Source organism: Serinus canaria, chromosome 1A, assembly GCF_022539315.1.
Source record: "Serinus canaria isolate serCan28SL12 chromosome 1A, serCan2020, whole genome shotgun sequence".
In the NCBI taxonomy this organism is placed as follows: Eukaryota; Metazoa; Chordata; class Aves; order Passeriformes; family Fringillidae; genus Serinus; species Serinus canaria.
In genome coordinates, this window is record NC_066314.1 from 48,276,650 (window position 1) to 48,296,394 (window position 19,745).

General features: G+C 42.2%; 1 protein-coding gene across 1 annotated transcript; it reads right to left on the reverse strand.

Moving 5' to 3' along the window:
- Window positions 1-1,770: 1,770 nt before the first annotated feature.
- XPNPEP3 (X-prolyl aminopeptidase 3) lies at window positions 1,771-19,664 on the reverse strand. The gene is made up of 10 exons (XM_050970253.1): window positions 19,490-19,664; window positions 17,886-18,002; window positions 15,001-15,408; window positions 12,773-12,975; window positions 11,885-11,947; window positions 10,442-10,555; window positions 7,654-7,739; window positions 6,978-7,161; window positions 5,374-5,494; window positions 1,771-4,564 (listed from the first exon to the last, which is right to left on the reverse strand). The coding sequence occupies exons 1-10, from the start codon at window positions 19,548-19,550 to the stop codon at window positions 4,398-4,400; spliced, it is 1,524 nt and encodes a 507-aa protein (XP_050826210.1). The 5' UTR covers window positions 19,551-19,664; the 3' UTR covers window positions 1,771-4,397.
- Window positions 19,665-19,745: the final 81 nt, after the last annotated feature.

A 19,745-nucleotide genomic window follows, 5' to 3' on the forward strand; every position in this document is an offset into this window, starting at 1 on the left:
GAAGATAGGGGTTTATTGCTTCATTTGCTGCTAGGAAAGAAGGCTTAGAGCTGCCAAGCAATGCAGGCAGCAAGACAAACTGAGAAAGAGACAGGAGTTGAAATTGAGTGTCATTGAGCCCATGGTGCCTCACTGTCCATTCAATTATAAATACTGTTTAAAATGTAATTTACTGTTATATCTCTTAAATACAGTTAATTTTATAGACCCAGTCCTAGAGCCAGCACTGTGACAGTGTCCAAAGGATGATTTTTAATTAAGTGGAGGCTGTGCACAAATGTAGGGAGAATATTTAACAGATGTGCTGTAATGATGTCAGAATTATAAACTTAAATGCACTTTAGATCTGCATATGAATAAAGAGATACCTTTACAGGCTTCTGGACAACTCAGTTTAAAAGAAATTTAAAACCATCAATTTATGTCAATGCAGAATTTTGCTATCCAATTACATAAATAACACAATTAAAACATTTTTGTCATTTATCTAATACAGATTTTTCTAAGTTTAACTCTAACTCTTTTCACCTTATGGTAAATCTCCTTGGAGTAATTACTCAATTTCCACAGCAATAATTTGGATAGCATAAGAGCATGTAACCTCAGCCTTGCTCCCTCCATCATTATGGAAGATTTTGCCTAAAACATACTTTTTTTCCTTCCCATTATTTGAGATATGACACATAATCAATAACCTGAAACTGCATAAAACTTTCTCATATGATAATTCTATTGATTTTTAAAAGAAATAATTAAACTAACTGTTAAGACCAAGTTCATCAATACAATCTGACTCTTTTGTTCCTCCCTACTGAGTAGGACAAATCAATCAGGGTTATGAAACAGCATAACCAGTTTTCTGGAGCTATTGCAACATTCTGACAACATACTGAATAGCCAGTTTATGCCCCCTTGTTCTCTCCTTGCTCTCCCATCCCCCTGGCACACATCTCTGCAGCTCTAAATCACAACCTTCTCCTGATTCTTCTCTTAACACACTGCACAGTCCCAAAACTCTCCATCTCCATTCTCTTTACTGTGCTACCTCAGTTTGCTACTTCCTCCACCATGTTCCTTCTCAAAATAATGAATGCAATTTTAGGAAAGACATACTGTATTTTTCCACACAGAGGTAGAACGCCAAATTGTGTTAAATGTCAAATTTCTTTCCACTTCAATGACAGAAGCAAATCTGCAAATAGGTGTTTCTGTTCAGACTGTATTTAACAACAGGGCTTTACTAGTTCTCTGCAAGGCAAAGTAGTCCCCTGGTAGAAGGTGAAGTAGGAAAGCCAAAAGCCTCTCAGGGTTCCTCGAGAAGCAAAGCAGTTTCTCCATAGGGATGGCTGGTTCTCGCTTTCTCTCATACTCTGATGTCCTTAAGACCTGTGCCACATGAAATCAAATCTCTCCCCACATGAACTTGTGCATACCTCAATTTCACTTTCACTCCCCGTGATCCCACTAACGCCCTCATCAAGCAGCTGTCGACTTGTGCCACCACTGAGAGCTGCTCCTGCACCCAAGTGGCTGCAGTGAGGAATCTCTTCTGTGGCAGAAGCAGACAGTCCGGCAGGATGGGATCAGCGCCAGGGGAGGAACACCACAGGTATGTGCCGTGCCAGCAGCCAGAGAACCAAGCTCTTTAGAGTTTCTTGATGAAGGCTGTATAAAATGTTCAAGGATTTGGTTGTTTGCAAGGGACACTGCAGCATGTGTAGGTCACAGATTATTCATCTCTGCAACAAGTGAGAAAAAAGCCTTCAAAAATTGAGGTTCATAGGATGCAGATTTAATACCTTCTGTGAAATGCACCCTTTACATGGAACAAGAGATTCAAACCAGCAGCAGTTTATGCTGAAAAAATGGCTGAACACAGTGGAAGAATTACAGAATATGCATGTCCTAAATCAGACACAGTCAGCAGCCATAGCAGATCCATTACTTTCCACTCAGCAGTTGCAAACACTTCTTTACTAACAGAAACATTCATCTGCAGCATTCCTAAGATCTACTGGTGTTTACAGGTTGCAGGATTTTCCTGAGAGAATTAGGAATTAGCACGTGCCTACATTTGACAATGTTATTTCAAGTCCAAGACAAGTCACACCCAATTAATAAATCTCCCTGAAAAATAATGCTGGTTTTGGAGGTGCAGGTATCTATTCAACAGCATGCAACTTGATGGCCTGAGAAATTACTTTCTACATATTGTTTTATTTTAAAAATAATTTGTATATGCATTTTAAAGGTTTATTTACATTAAGTACCATTATTAACTCTGTTAGATGTGTGGGTGGGCGTGCAGATCAGCTCACACATGTATCTCTCAGATTAATGTTATTTTAAACTGCTTACATAGTTCCAAAATCCCCAAGATTTGGCCCAGTTGATTTGGCTCTAACAGGTGTAATTGGAACAAATGTAATAGAGATCAGAACAACGTCAAAAGTACTCATCAGGTCTGTGTTCATACTTAGGAAGCCTCCTTTCTAACATTTTAGGCTGTAGCTATCACTGCAACACAGGAGTATTTTAACAAGCACTGCCATCAGAGATTAGCAGATTCCCTTAAATAGGTGAAACTTGATACACTAAACCCTGCAAAAGCATTTTTTTGGTCATGTTTAGAAAATAAAATTATGGCATGCCTTGGCTGCCTTTCAGGTGCCAAAACTCAAACCCCAGTGCATGCACCCAGCTCACATTGAATGCAATGAGAGATGCAAGACACGGCCCACTTGGCCTTCACTAAGTGAAACAGAAAAAACAAAAAGGGAAGGGGGGGGGCGGTGGAAGGAAAAAAAGTGAAGATTTTGCTAGAGATTACACAGCAACAGAGGGAGGGTCAAACTCCAGAACCCTGACCACCTTCCTTACATGCTTCTGGCTACATTCACTGTGGGGAATTAAGACCAAACTGGGGATGAGGCAGTGACATTGGTAAGAAAGTAGAATGGATTAGGAAGCAGTGACATAGTGGAAATAGACAATCCAGGAAGAGAAGAGAAAGAAAATTTAGAGTAACAGATGAAGAGCACTGAAAGCTACCACAAGAAAGGAAGTAAGGTGATGCAACAGCAAGTGTAAATCACAGGAGACGCTCTGATGAGAAGCATTTTTCACACATGGTAAATAGCTGATTGTCTAAGTATTTTCAGTAAATACACAGATGCTGTGCTTGCCTCTAGTAGGTGTATTTACTGTGGCATACAATGGCCTGGATGGTAGGCTGATGGTCAGGGTAGAAAACTCTTCTCTTTACTCCTCATCCATCCCCAGTAACATGTGCAGCTGCTTCAGAAATATCAGAGCACTTTGGGAAAAACCCAAAAGTCAGCTCTTATCATGCCCTCAGAGTTCAGAAAAGAAGAATTACTTTTAATTCCAATTAATTCCATATAAAAGCCACATAAAGACTTGACACTCGCCATAGGGCAGACTCTTCAAAACCCCACTGCTGAAGTCACTGCACTTACAGCACACAGCAAGCAGAAGCCAGAAAGGTGCTGTGACTGTCCCAGAACTGGACACCTCACATCTGGGTGACAACCAATAACATCTGGGTGACAACCAACAACTCACCAGTGGAGTCCAGCATAATCAACATGGCCCTGCTTCCTAGGGTAGAGAGGGACTTAGAGCAAAAAAAAAAGGAATGGACCTTTGGAACAAAAGGAAGGGAACGTGGAAGGCAGCAAGAATAGGTATGTCTAACCTTCTCAGCCCTATTTGTACTTTTAGAAATTACCAAACACTCCAATAAGCTGAAATACAAGGTGTCTCTCCCTGCTGCAGGTCTATTTTGCATACGCCTGAACAAGGCCTAAACACATCCTTATCTTTAAAATACTAAAAGAATTCTCCACTGGCTTCAGATACAACTACCTCTCCACCAAATCCACCTCCCTGATTACCAGACCCTTTCCTTACATGGTTCTATAAAATTCAAGCTGACACTTTCTCATCCAAAACCAGCATTTATAAAAGCCTCATTTTAAAAATCTGACTGCTGTGAAACTGCTGCTAAGGGGGAAAAAAGGGGGCCTTGGTCTCAGCTGTTGTATCTATGCATCTGGTGGTACTGACAAAATTCAACCCCCCCAAAGGGCCCCAGAACACATGGATCCACACAGCAGAGGGATGAATCCACTTCCACATCATACAACAGTTCCACATCAGCACAAATAAGAAGAAAACTGCACACAGAAAAGGTTACTTTGTTTTCCCATCCCTCAGTACCCAAGCCTTTTGCATTCCACTGCCCAGTCCCAGTCTTGGAAACAGCCATCAACTGTCCATGCCTTCCATCACTTGACAACTACAGCCAGCTAAGGGATCTGCATCCCCGCAGGGCTATGTCTCCCAAGGAGGATGAAAGAGGCAGAGAAGGGGCATCATGAGCTGCGGCCACAGATCTGCTCAATGTGGTAGATGTCCTTGGGACAGTCAGCAGACAGGACAAGAGGGGCATCCTCTGTTATCACCACATCATCCTCAATGCGCACACCAATGCCACGAAAGCTCTCTGGAGCACTCGCATCATCCTCAGGGATATAAATGCCTGAAAGAAGAAAGGGAATTAAAGCACACAACACTCTCCAGAACACCACCTTTCTCTTACTACCAGGAGAGTGGGGTTGGACTTTCAGCAACATAACATGTTTGATCCTGAGAATTTTTAATATGGCAAGTTCCTCTCTTTCCTCTCACTCATGGCTGTTGGTGGGCAAAGAAAGGAAAGTGTCCCTCTGTGCCTACAGATAGAAGCACATTAATAGAAACAGCCAGAGCTACACCTGGCCTTTTCACACTTCTTGCTCTCAGTGTTACATTCACAATGATGACTTTAACAATGTTCTGAATAGAGAGAGAGAAGAGACAAGCATTAAATATAAGTTTCCAGCTGACAGCTCCAAATCTAGTGACAAGGAGAAAGAAAGATTCCTCACAGTATGCCTAATTTGCAAAGATAAGTTGTGAATCCCTGTAACTGTAGACTGCAATGCTTGAGACACTACCAGTGACTGGTAGAAGTTCAGTGGCAGGAACACAGAATGCAGCACAAGTGAATCAACCCTGATTTCTGCACTGCAGTTCACCTATGCTGCACAGCCTGAGCTCTACACTACTCTGCTTCCTGAGTTTACTCCCACTACACGTTACTTTGGCTATATTTGGGAAGGAAATAGGGTTTTCTAATACTGTCATGACTTTGGGAGGGGAATAACTTAAGGCTTTCCAGTAATGTATAGTTTCCAGCATCACCAGAAAGGATGTAAATGCTTTGGTCTGCAGGACCAGCTAATTATTGAAAGGCAATACTGTTACCCTCAGTGTTGCATGTTTTTGTCTACCATTGACGGCTTTTACCTGGTTCAATGGTTATCACCATGCCTGGCTGGAACGGGATCGATCGCGATATATCTGGGGTATCGTGAACATCCATGCCCAAGTAATGGCCCACATGATGAGGGCAGTATTTTCGAACAGCCTAAGAGAAGACAGAACAAGTGTCACAGAGGCAGTTACACACAGCCCAACTTACTGCAATACCAAAGACAGGGAAAAGAGACGGAATATTTAGTTAATTATGTACTTAACTAGCAGTCTTACTGCCACACCTAGGCCACCAGGGCCTACTTTCCATGTACTAGAACTGGATGGCTCTTAAAATCCACCAGTACCAGGTGCCTATTATGAGCACATTGCAGATTGCCTTTCCTTTCCCCTGCACTGAAAAGAGCAGCACAAACTCATACCACCTCAGCATGGTGTCAGCTTTTAAACCGCTGAGCTTTGCTGCCCAATCCTTTCCATCCCTTAAACATCCAAGCCCTGCACGACTCCCACCAGTAGACCTTCACAACTGACAGCAGTGGCTACAGCTGCTCTGGGCTGTGAAAGTGTTCTGCTATGCACAAAAGAGTGAATGCTGTGCCGATTTCATTCAGTAAATACAGCATGATTTTAATCCACCTCTGCAAGGCACGAACACCGCCTCCCCCGCCAGCATCCTAATCTCCCTCCCTCTAAAGCAGGAATCAGCGAGAACTCCTCCCTGCTCCACGCTCCTCATTCCCAGGGGACCGAGCTGCAGGCGCTGCTCCCGTCTGGCTGTGCTTCCACCTGCCGGAAGGATCCGGCACGACACCCTCCGTCCGGCGGGGCTGCCATGGCACCGGCACCGCGCACAACTAAATCCGGCAGGAACCTGTCCGGCTGCCAAAAGCCGTAGTGCCGTCACCTGGTTCCGCCATCTTTGCAGTATTGGCATCGGCACTCGTGCAGCTCTGCAGTGAGTGACCGGATAAACTTCTCTAACTGAAACCAAATCCTGTTTATCTGCAGGTTCAGCTCCAAGGCAGACCAGTTTCCCAGTCTTATTCACCAGGTAGCTCTGTGAGTCCCAGCACTGACACAAAATGGTGCAGAAGGGGCAGCAGGTGGAATGACTGAGAATAGGCTGCACCTTTTGGTGGCATTGCAGATTTATGTGATGTTAAACAGACCACAAAAGTACAAATAACTGCCTGCGGTCAAGCCTGGACCCAGAATCTTGTGTTAGTGCCCATGTGCCCATGGCTCCCTTCAGACTGTGTTCTAAAGCTGTTTCTGTGCTGGCAAGTAATGCAGAGCAATGGGAATGGATCTGCAGAGTGAAACAGCAAGAGCCAAGGAACAAATATTCACACCATGTGCAAATAAGACCGGGGATTACTTCAGACCAAATTGTGCACCAAATGGTTGAATCACATCTTGGAGTTCAGCCCTGTCTCAGAGAAATTCATTCTTGTGCTGAGACCAGCCCACAACATGAATTAAAGCACCATGTAGCAGCAAATAGAAGAGACATCCTGAAACCACATTCCTGACCCAAATTAAAGCCCTAAAACTACCTAAGGATAAAACAATCAGGATTAATAGGAGTAAACTAGAGAAAACAGGGGTAAACTAGAGCAAAAAAATTGAAATACCTTGAAGAAATGGCTGTCAGTGATGCTGCTCTCCAGGACACCCAAGTCTTTCAGTTTCTGTCCAATAAGGCTCAGCATGAGGCTGTAGATATTTTCCAGACTCATGCCAGGGGAGCAGAGGCTCAAGCAGGACTTCTGGATATCCAGGACAGCTTGATACAGTTCTGCTTGGGGTTTGGTGAACCTAAAGGCCATTGAGTAAAGGAATATCTCACAACTAAATCTCTGTTTCCAAGAGAAAAGAGGTTTTGTCCCCAGAACCTATTCTGGGTACAGATTGAGTTCAAGGATAGAGCAGGGGAAAACCAGAAAGCAGAGCAACTGTCTCCTTGTATGAAAGGCCACACCAGCAAATTCACGACTGGCAGAGCTATGTACACATCAACTGAAACTCCTGTTTTCTTACACACAACTGGAGTCAGCCACAGCTGAATGTATAAAACCCCTCTCTGCACATTAAGCATGCTGTAATAGCTGAAAATAGCAATAATCACACATATTCATGCAGAAATTAATGAGGCAGTGGGGAATACAGCTGAACAATTACTTTATATAATTTGATTACTCTGAAGCAGCACAGAATGGGACATGGTAAAACTATGATTAAACACACATTCAATCCATCAATTATTTAAGAACTTATCAAAATTCTTCAAAAAAACTTACTGCAGCATACCTTCCATTGACAGGCCAGGTACGTGTGATGTCACTCACATAGCAGGAAAATTCACATCCACCATCTAGCAAGACCAGTTCACCATCCTGGAGAATAACAGGAAAGAATGCTCTGTGGGTCAGTCCAGCTATTAATTGATTTTTCTGTCTGACAGCAGGAAAGGAGGTTATGCTTCTGTTTTCACCATGTAGCTGCAGAAAATTGAATTCCTTTTGCACAGTAATACTCCAGGTATTACTGTTTATAAATAGGCTATTCCAGTTGGATTGTTGCTCTGTAAGGTAGTGTCTGACTTATGTTTATATACTGTCTGAACTTAGAAGATGAAGATTTTGGAGTAAAAAATATGCATTTGCCTTGAACTATTCTGCTCTCTGAGACAAGTCCTATTCACACCTGGATTGCTTACTCCAGCAAATTCTGCCTATAACTCCTTCTACGAGAAGTTCTCAGCTATAGTCACTGAGACAGAGGGGGCTTGCAACAAAAGCACAGGATTTCTGAGCTCCCCACAGGATCACCCGCAGCTACAAATTTACCCTTGTCATAGGATATGAGGACCCAACAAAATCACTTTGTATCACAAAATCTGAGAGTGTATCACTGCTGTAATGCACTGGTGAATAGCTTGTACAACCTTCCCTTTCTCTTCTAGGATTTTCTTGACTGTTTTAACAAATCTTTCTGGATTGATCTGGTGTCACAGATATATTTTATGAAAAATCCTTTTGCAAATATTTTTCTCCTGAAAAGCTGAGAAACCTCAGAAGAAAAGAAAAACAATAATTATCTGCTGCTGTGGAATGCAACAAGTGCATCTTTGATTAGTGTCATGCAGTTGTTTTTAGTTAATAGCCAATCACAGTCCAGCTGTCTCAAACTCTCTGGTAAGTCACAAGATTTTATTATCATTCCATTCCTTTCTACTCCTTGCTAGCCTTCTGATTAAATCCTTTCTTCTATTTGTTTAGTAAGTTTTAATATATCTTTTTCTTTTAATATAATATTTATCATAAAAGAATAAATCAGCCTTCTGAAACATAGAATCAAGATTCTCCTCTCTGCCCTCATCCTGAGACCCCTGCAAACACCACCACATTCTGGTGATGAAGAAAAATTTTTTGGGAATGTGAATCTCCAATTCAATTCAGCAAAGCTGTTCCATATCAATGACTACACATCTCCCAAAAAGTCACACAGCAGAAAGACAAAGGACCAGGAACAAAACCACTGCCTTGCTTTCCCTCCTTAAAGGGGCTAACAACAAATAGAGCAGTAAGAAAAAATGTTTGGAGTAAATTCTCTACAGATTTACACTACAGGTAGAGATTCATCCCACAGATCCATGACTGTGCCAGTAGATATGATGTGGAATGACGAGGACACAGCATGTTAAGGCAAAGATTAAAGCAGCAAAATTTCACTGCTAGTGCTACTTCCAGTGCTAGCTTCTATCATTGTGTACAGGTGAGTGGCACAAACAGACACACAGCAGATAAACCAGCAGTGAGCAGACCTCACCACCCCACTGAATAGACAGGCCATTAACTATCCATTTATACTGTACTTTTTAACTTCTTCAGAATAGCTGGTTGAATTCTTTACAGCAAACCTGAAATTACAGCACCTGCCATCTTCCAGACAATTAAACAAGCTAAGAAACAATTTACTGATTAAGGGAATTCAGCCTGTGGTTTGATTGTCCAGTAAATGCCTCATGCTGCGCTTGTCCTTCTTTTAAGCAGAGCCCTCTAAGTAACAGACTGAATGAAACATTCAGATACTTCCCAAATTAGACACTTTGCTAGCCTATTTGGAAACAAGATCTGTAGGAAGCAGCACACAAAGGCAGAGTCAAGTTTATGAGTTTAATCTTCAACTTAATAGTTTTGCAAAAAAACAAGTGACAGTCAACAACTTTAACAGAAACAACTGGAGTTACAGCAGCATGCCTGACCTTGGAGGACAGAACAACAAAGGAAGCTTCCTCCAGCCAAAAGCAGCCTGTCATATCTTTTGTACATTTGTCTCTGCAGATCATTTCAAGGTCTGCTAGCGTCCCACCTTCCAGAAAAGACAATGCTAGTGGGAAAGTTTCATTCTGCATTAAGACAGAGGAAACATATGCTCCTCTGAAAAGTAAATAGTGAGCAGAGCAGTGAGGGAATACTGCCCCTGAAAATACTTATCTGAATCTAAACAATTATTTTGAGGAAAGCTGGAGAGAGTTCAATTCAATGAGAATCTTCAAAATAAGGCAAAACATGTTACTACTCTTCCACCTCCTGACATTTAATGCTGATCCGTTCCCTACTTGCTCCCCTTCTCTGCTTTGCTGGGCTACATGCAACCAAAATGCTTTTCAGCTTCAGCAGAGCAGGAATGCACTTTGCCCTTATATTGCAAAGCAAGGCCAAGGAATGCAAGTGACAGCAGAAAATCCCCTGGGGCCTTTGCCCTGCCTGCGACAGTGGCTCCCCTATTTTGTGAGGCCCCCAACATTGCAAGCTGCTGTGAGAGCAGACATGTTCACTAAATTATATGCAACCCTGTTTGCAAGTCCTTGCACTGTTCAGAAAATACTGCAGCAAGAACTGAGAGGAAAGAAAGACAAGTTGAATCTGCCATTGACAGTAAAATTAACCAAGACAGGATTCTTTTCCCTCGCTCACTTAAAAAATACGTATTTAAGTGCTTTGATCTGTTCAGTCAAAACAAGCAGCAGCTAGGAAACGTAGATTTGTATCACAGCACTGCATTTCAAGTTACTGGACAGCACAAAGGTTACCTTGATGAGCTGATTATTCTTCACATAGTGCAAAGTGTTTGATCTGTTGCCACCAGCAACAACAGGGGGGTACGCCAAGATGTCAGCACCACGAGCCCGGCACTCAAATTCGAACTGGAGGAACAATACAGAGAAGAGGAAACCATTAGTGCTGATTCAGGTGATTAACTGCCCTAGAACCATAATAATTCTTGTCCTACAACTGTTTTCTTAATTTGTACAATACAAAGTGAAACTGGAAAGTGATTTGACTAAATGAAAGCAGTCTTAAATATTTTTCAAGGAGTCTAGAAAAAAAAATACAGAACTATCAATTTTTCAAGAATTTTTCAAGCCTTTACCAGATCTCCAGGAAGCTCCTTCTGGTACAAGCTATTCAATACTGTCTCAAACTTTCACTACACTGGCATATATCCAGGCGAGGATTTGTTTTTATACAAAGTAATGCTCTTATTTGCCATACAACTTTGTGAATTTTGAAAGATCCTATATGTCAGCATGACAACAGTCATGGTTTGCTTCTGTCTTTTAAAATTGCAAAGTACCAGTGTATTTACAGCAGTATCTATTTTTCATGACTGTTAAACTAAGAAGGTTTGAAAGCAAGCACTACCTTGATATCTGAGGGGATAGAAGAAAAAAGCACCATAAGCCTCAAGATCTTTACCCTTCTTGAATGATGAAGCTGATGAAAACATGGAAATGAATAAATTCACATCTATGAAGACCCTCAACATGTTAATAGCATGTCTTTTCTATGGTTACCAAAATCACATGGGACAGAACACTCCAGGATGCCTACATGGAGCAAAGGTTTTAGGATCCTGCTCTGGACTGAAAAACTGACCTGTAAAATACACTTTAATTAAAGTTGTTTTTTCAACTCAGTACTGCCAGTGCCATGTCAGCACAGGCCCATCCATGTAGTAACAGAGGGTCAAATCCTGCTGATGTTTCTCGAACTGGCATCTCACTTCCTTACAAAGTTCCTTACTAAATGTGCAAGCCAATTAGTCCTTATTTTGTAACTGAGAGGCATCTAAACTGCTTCAAGATGGCTGTAGTAATCTGATATAGTAAGAGGCTAGAGGCAAGAGAAGCAGGCTTTACAAACAGGTGTTATAACTACTTAAATTTTGTACAACAGACCTGTATTATAGAATAAGGTGAAAACTTTACCTCCAGTTTAGCAGGTTTTGCATTTCAATACAGTACAAAAAGACATCAACAGAGAGAAACTTAGACAAAAGCTACACTCCTTAAATAAGGGTACAGGAAGAACAGCTGAAGAATTTCTCACACTGACTCTTGAACCACAAGGGCTGGGTGAAGAAATGTGCTATAGCAGGAGACACATGATAAAGAGATGCGACATTTCTGGTTTCCTGGAAGGATAACCAACATCCAGCCCCTCTACCTCATTTCCAGCTACAAAGTACTCACCTTTGCATACAGAAAGGCTTCATCCACGGGGGATTTACTGGCAAACATAGTCTCTGTGAAAGCCTATGAAAAAGAAGGGACTTTCAGTTAGCAAAGGAACCTGAACTGGGTTTTTTTTTCACCTGTTGTCTCTTGAGGAAGGCCCAAAATCAGCTGGTCCAGAACCAGAGGGTTTCACCATTTTCTTTGGTGAAAATGCTGTCACGACTAGAATCAGTTAAGATGTATTCCCTATGAAACTGTATTTAGGGGATGACTGACTCTAGTTTTTGGAAAAAAAAAGACGATTGAGGCTGATCCCATGGTTTGGCATTTTAGAAGTTGTCTCACCTGCGGATTCCCTCAGGTATAATAGGACTGTCTTATGCAGCTTTTCCTTCAGAGAAGGACAAGCTGTACTTCTCTTTTCTACTTGGCTATTTATTTTAATAATATTTACGAAAACATAACTGCATTTGAGGTATCTGTCAGATTTGTTTAAAGTGGCCAATGAGTTCAAAAGGTATTTGAGGGTGAAGAGGGAATGCAGACACATTCATAGGAAACATCTTCATAAAAATCCTCTTTTCCTCAAAATAAAAATAATAGATGGGAAAGAAAATTATTTTGGAAAGCAGAGAGGAAGCTGGGAAGACAGTGAAAAGGCTGTCCTTTGCTTTTAAACAAAGTCCAACAGCTGCTGGCTTTTCTTCACTAGAGTTATCCTGAGAGAATTAGTCCAAGTAGTCCAAGCAGTCTTCCAGTTTCCCCTTGTCCTGTGGAGGAAGCCAAGCCCAGCCAGTGGCTGAGACACAGCAGTTCGGTAACAGATTAGACCAACTCATGGAAGGAGAGTCACCTCCCCAAGGGAATGCACTGGTTCATTAGGGGAGCACACAACCCCATTACCTCTGCTGTCACCCGGCCAGCTATCTTCATCCTCTCAATCTCTGCAGGGGATTTGATCAGCCGAAGGTTCTGCACGAGATGTCGAACGGCCTGGATGCGGTTTTTGCTCCGAGCTTTTACCTCAGCCAGGGGCTGCATGTAGTCAGAGTGCAGCTCTGCATGCACTGGTTTTCTCAGGTCATACCAAACCATGTTGGACTCACCTGGAATACAAAACAAAAGTTGACACAGACTAAAATAAATGCAGACATGTCCTCCACATAATACTAACTCACTCCTCCTAAACAAGATCTGCTGCTGTATTTGAGGAAAATAATTTTCTCTGAATCTACATTGACAGTCTATACAAACAATTTCACTGTCACAGAATACCAGTAATCTCTTCTAAATTTGGAAGATTACTAATTCATAGCATATAGACTGGACAAATCCCCACTTCTTGGCAAATAACAGGGTTTATAACCTTCACTGAATAATATGCATCTGGCTGAGATCCATTCATGAGTCAAAGCTGCACTTGTGTAAGCCAAGCAGCCATCACATCACAGTGCACCTGTGAATTGTTCTCCCATTCAGCGTGTCCACACTGACCATGAAAAGCAATTCACCTTTTTGCATGGAATCAAGATGATTATCAACACCACCTCAGGACACTTGGGGAAACAACTGCTTATTTCAGCCATTCAGAGAAAATGAGCTTACTGAGAACAGATACACTCACAGTGGAAATATATTCAGAACATCAGTTAACACCAACATTCTCCTCATGGAACACTTTAAATGCAAATGAGTATAAAAGCCATGGTGAGTCACTGTTGATGTCCACCATGGCCCTCCTTCTTTGGTGAAAGTAATCAGGAGCAGTTGCTTACAGTAAGTGCTTAAGAATCTGGGCATTCATTAAAGAGTATTGCCCTTAGCTGATTTACTGCTTTTCACGGACCTCTTCCTCACAGAATTACAAACTTCTGACTCCATTTTAATTTTGATATTCCAAACTTCCATAAATGATCTATAACTTAAGAAGTGCCAAAACATGCCATATGATAATTTAATTCAATGTTCCCTTTGTTTTTAAATTAAGAAAATCAGCAATTAATGAATCACAGTCATCCTCTGTGTTTTCCCCAACTATACGTATCTCATACCTTGCCTTGTTTTCTCTTTTTCAAGCTAAGTAGTTTGTTCAGCCTGTATCTTGTCTCCCTGATTTAAGATTTTCTAAGCCTTCTGATGTTTACATTCTTGTAACAAACTTTCTCACACACTTTCTGTAAATAACTTATTGTTTTGCATTCTTTTATGGAGGAGGAGAAATTTGATGGACTGTTGGTTTGTCCAGTGTCATTGGAGAGGTGGCACTTTCACCCTCCAATCCACTGTCTCTTTTGGAAAAATATAAATGTTGGAGTCAGAAAATAAACTTCCCTTTTCTTCAACTTGAGAGCAGCAGTGTGTGCGCTCGTGTTGTTTCATGTCCTATAGTGACAGCATCTCACACACATTTCATGCTTTCTTTGATCATCTTTTGCCCTGTGACTTACCCATTTTCAAGACATCCTTCTTTGAAACAGAATAACTGATTCCAAGATGGTTTTTAATACTCCAGAATTCTCTCCCTCGAGTTGTGTGCCCCCTCCAAAGTCACATTTGCCCTTATTACATTGTCATGAGCCTCCTTCAGCTTTATTTTATAATGCATACAAGTTCCTCCTGGATTATAGGTAGGATTGAGGCTACATGGTGATGGGAGATGCAAAAGAATATTTCTAAAGGACAGCAATGTCTGTATTTCATGGGCAAGTCATCATCTAGCTAAATGTGAGTGGATTAACAAGCTCCCTGTGTGGATTGTTTTCCAAGTCTACTATGAATAAAAAGGGTTCAAGTTTCCTGTATGTCATCTGGTCCTGACTCTGTCAGCAAAAAGATATCACTAAAACAGAAACATGGTCTTGCTTATTCCTGTTCAGTAATATTTCAGAGATATGCAGACTGGCATTCACATGGATACACAAGAAAGTCAGAAATTTTCAAAACTACATATCCATTGGTGGCCCTCAAAAAGCTAACATGAACTTCCAGCTGCCTTTGCCACAGCCATACTCCTTGTCATTCCCCAAGTTCACTTTAGTTTCAAAGTGATGTCACAGACCACCTCCCAAACCTGAACCATTCAGACTCTGCAAACCACATCCTCGTCTCATTCCCTCTCTATTTTTTGTTACCTTTCAGCTTGGCCACCAAGTGCCTGAACTCTTCAATGGTGTAAGCTTCATCTACTCCTGTGAGAGCAATTGCCCCATCTGGGCCTGATCTGGGCCCATCCCACAGCTCTCGATTTGGATCCCTCCGGGGCACAAAAAGTATGGATTTGTGAGATGGCAGTGCTTTGCCAGGAATGCTCTGCAGCACCAGGATGCTGTCAGGCTCCTGAAACCCACAGAGGTACAGGAAATTAGTGTCCTGGTGGAAAATATAGGGGATGTCATTGCTCATGTAGTAAGTGGGGTTGGACAGCAGAATCACTGTGTGGTCCAAACCATCCCAGCCTTGAGCTTCCTTCTGGATCAACACCATCAGTTTGTGTCGGCGCAGGGCATATTCCACCTGTGACAATCCTGGGGTTACCTCTCCTGTGAATACAAAACAAATCAGATGGAGAAATTCAAGGCACTAAGGGTATTTTACTAATCACATGCCTGATTCCTGCCTACTCCCTGATGCCTTACACGTGCATGGCTTCTTTGTAACCCCTCACAAGCCTTTCCCTTGCTCCTCTTCAGTTTCCCTCCCTACAGTACATCCTTATTCAGGCTGCTTCTCCATCATACAAAGACAGACATTGGTTTTAACCAACTGGATGCTGTGTTACATATTTCTGTGCAAAGGTAGAAATCACAAAACCCGGTAGATTTAAACAAACATCCAAATGTTTGCATAGAATGTGTAAAAAAAAAAGGGGGGGGAAGGGGCAAGGCAAACTGAACTTTGACTGCTAAAAATGGATGGGTTTTACAGCATGGACATTGAACAGAAGTTTGCCTCCTGAGGCTGAGCATTAATTTCCTCAGATAAAGCTAGAATGTTTGTTCAAATACACACTAAGTCAACTCATAAAGTGACTGTTTCTAAACCACAAGGGCCAGATTGGGTGTCAGAGATTCTGGGAGATCAGGCAGAAGCACAGAGGTTGCAGAGTCTAACCAGTCATATGATTCCAGGCAGAAACAAACCACAGATGACTGCAGGCTGCCATCAGACTCCTGTTAAGGGAAGGATCTCCTTCAGGGCATATGTAGCTTTTGTCAATATTTAACAATTCAGATTTTTCCAAGGCTAAATACTGTATTTCTAATAACACTAAGAAAATGATCTCTCAGATGAAGGTACTCTTTCAACTGTTCCAGTCGCAAAAACCATGAAGTACAGCAATCAAGATACCAAAACAGGACTGAAGTTCAAAGGACAACCGGCAGCAGCTGAAGTATGTATTTTTAAAATTGTGAGACTCCCTAATTATGATCTAAATTAATATAAGAGCCTTAATCAGTACCTTTGGCTAATACCCTACCTTAACGTAGGTTGAATTTTGATACCGTTTCTTAACTTTCCACTTTCATAATCTTTTCTTCCTCTTTCATGTATTTACACAGTGGCAATTCTAGAACAAAAATTGACATTTGGCTTGTACTGCAAGTATATTCTTGCACGAGTGCAGTGGGAGGGGGAAGTTCTATTTGCATTAATTTTTACACCTTTTCGATTATATGCTCAATACCTACTAGATGTAATATTCTTTAAAAAGAACCAAACAAACCCAAAAGTCCTGCCACATTTATTTTACTCTGTGAATGTAGAAATGACAGAGAACACAGAAACTGTTTTAATGCAATCTGGCCTCACAATTCCACAATGTTATACTGCAAATTTCCTATGTTCCACTGCATTCCAGTCAGCTTTTTAACTGCCACAGTCCAGTGAATTTCAGAAGCTGCAGTGGGGTGAAACATGGGCATCCCAACTGCCTTCCAACTGTGAGGCCTGGAAATTCTCTTTGCATCAAAGGCATTTGCTTTCTAAAACAATAATTGTGATAAAAGAATGTCATATTATTTTAAGGAAATCACCTCTACTTTATTAAATGGAAAAATACTTTGGATAGCTAGAATTCACTTCCAGTGCTTCGGCTGCACTTTAAGGAGTCAGCCTCACTTATTGTGAGCTGTCAATGAGTGCCCTAAGCAACCTGATCGAATGCTGAAGTTAGCCCAGCCTTGACCACAGTAAAAAAACCTGTTAACTGTGTGAGGTTCCTTCTGAGCTGAATTATTCTATAATGAAATACAGGGGTGTGTGTGTGTAAATATATATATATATATATATATATATATATATATACACACACACACATAGTCATCTGTTCTCCCTTTATACTCACCTATTGAAGAACACAGAATGTTTTCCTAGACATATTCCTGAATATATTTTTGCTGCAATTTTTTGTTTGTTTTTAACTGTGGTGATCTTATGCCTACATGCTCATTTTCATGCATCTCAAAAAAATGCACAACCTCAGCTTTTACCACTACTGTCTAACTTCACAGTCACAAGCTTCTTTTTGTCCTTCTCATATTGCATATTCCTGTGAACAGGGCACATTCTTTAGACAAATGGTGTCCACCTATCAATGTCACTCCCCATTCACCTTTGCTGAACTGCACCTTTGTTTTGTGACTCACAAGACAAAGGATATGAACCATTCTGACAGTTCAGCTTGCACAAAAGACTCCCTCTTAATAAAAACCGTATTTATTTGCAGGGCAGTGAGTCCACAAAATGCCACCAAAGGTCTGCAGCACCCAGTAAACAACCCTGAGTGACCATGAGAAAAAAGAAAGAAAGGATCAAAGCCATCACATGTGAAGCCTATTTTTGGAATCAGTATCATCTCCAACAAGTAAATTAGCTACTAAATATAATTACTGGCTAATGAAGGTAGTCATAAACACCTGAAACCACAGACAACTCTAAAATGCAGCAAATCAATACACTCGAAAAAATGAAGACAAGAAAATATCAATGACTGGCTCATGCAGGGTCCACAGCTCACCTGGTTTGAGCAGATGTGGGTGTGTGAAGGGGCTGGGCTGCCCCAAATACCGGTTTGGAATCTTCTTCTGCTGGGCAGGCTGGATAGAAAATCTTCGGAGAGCACATGACTTGCAAACTAGAGGAAAAGAAATGCACCATGTCAAGGTAAAAAAACCCCAAAACTTTCCGATTAGGAAACTGAAGAGCTGTGGTCTAGTCATCAGACTCTTAGCAGCATTCCTTCACTTATATGACATAAATATGCCTCCTTAACTTCTCCATTTGCTGTGCATCACAGTAGTTTATGAAACAATGTGCACACAACTCAAATGACAATCAAATATTCACGGAGCAGATAGAAATAAACAAATATATGCTAAACCTGACAACCCAGCAACAAAACCCAGGAAGCACTGTTGGTTTGCACATCCCAATTAATACAAATGGTGTTCACAAGGCACTCAGCACTCAAACACCACAGGGCTCCAAGCATGACACCTGTATATTGTCTCTTCTCAACTATATCTTCAAAAAATTTCTCTCATCTGAACAATTATACAGTTCTCAAGGCTTTTCCAGTTCTGTGTTTTTACTAATAATGCTGCAAAGAAACCATCAAATAACACAGGTTTACACAGGAAAGTGATTTTCTTTTCCTGTCAGGAGGATACCCAAGAGTACCTGTTTGTGTATTGACCTTCCATGGCAGCAGCACTGGCCAAACTGAACAGTTATGAATTCCACTTCCAAACCCACACACAGCCAAAGCAGGTGAGTTTTAAAGACAACTACAAGTATGCATTTGTGAGCTGGGAAAGGGCACGATAAGACAAAATCCAGAATTAAAAATGAATTGTCAGAAACTTTAGAATTCTTAGTCACAGCCTTTTGCAGCTGAAGAAGCACTTGTGCCTGAATACAAATCATCCAGACCTCTAGGAAGGAGAGGGTAGTCAGAAGGTAAATATCTTTTTGATGTTTTGGAAAATGGTTGCTCTTTTTGTTACTTACCATATGCCTACAAGAAAACCAATTTGTGCTGCCATTCTTAGAACAAATACTTTTAACCCTTCACTAGCATAAGCAAGGATAACACAAGAAAACCTCTGCCTTTCAGGCAGCGGAGACTCCGAGGCTTACAGCAAAGCATATAGACCATGGATTTGCAGTGGGAGCCAGTATCATTAGCCTCTAATTGAAGATCATTTATGCGTGACAACCAATAGGCATAACACGAAGCGTTCACTGTGTGATGCTTGACTGGAATGGTGAAATGGAGCAGCAGTTTTTTGTGCAGCCTAGTTTAAAATTGGTGTTTCTACGGTTATTCTCCACATACACAGCAGATAAAGGGGACAGCTCGCAACGAGATGGACACAGCGGGCATTAAATAAAGCAACACCCTGAAGGCAGCGAGGAGCTTTCTACCGTCGCTTTATTATTCAAGTTACTGCCTGTTCTTCCCTAGGATTCAGCCCTGACCGGGGCTGCCACTGCGCCGCCGGGGAGAGCCGCTTATCCCGCGACCCGAGAAGCGAAAGCGGGGCTGTAAGCTGCGACAGCCGAGTGTCGCTACCGGAGGCGCGGGCGGTGTTGGGGTGCGGGGGAGGAGGGGTATCTGACCTGCGGCGCCGCGCCAGCCCCGGGCCGCCAGGACAAGGCCATGCTGCGGGAGGCGCGACATGGCCGGGCCGCACGGCGCATGGCGGGGCCTCTGCGCCGCGCGCTGACACCATCACCGCGCGCGGCCCGCCGCCAATGAGCGGCGCCGCGCCGCCTCAGGAGCGCCCGGGGCTGCCGGCCGCGCCCGCGAGGGGGAGCCCGCGCCTCGGCGGGGGCAGGCGGCAACGGCAACGGGGAGGGGCGGCGCCGCACGGGG

Coding starts and splice junctions, on each gene's coding strand:
- XPNPEP3 (XM_050970253.1), bottom strand. CDS start 19,550: ATGTCGCGCCTCCCGCAGCATGGCCTTGTCCTGGCGGCCCGGGGCTGG. Junction 18,003..19,489: donor GGGCTGGCGCGGCGCCGCAG/GTCAGATACCCC, acceptor CTTTTCCTCTAG/TTTGCAAGTCATGTGCTCTC. Junction 11,948..12,772: donor CTGGCCGGGTGACAGCAGAG/GTAATGGGGTTG, acceptor TCTTTTTCATAG/GCTTTCACAGAGACTATGTT.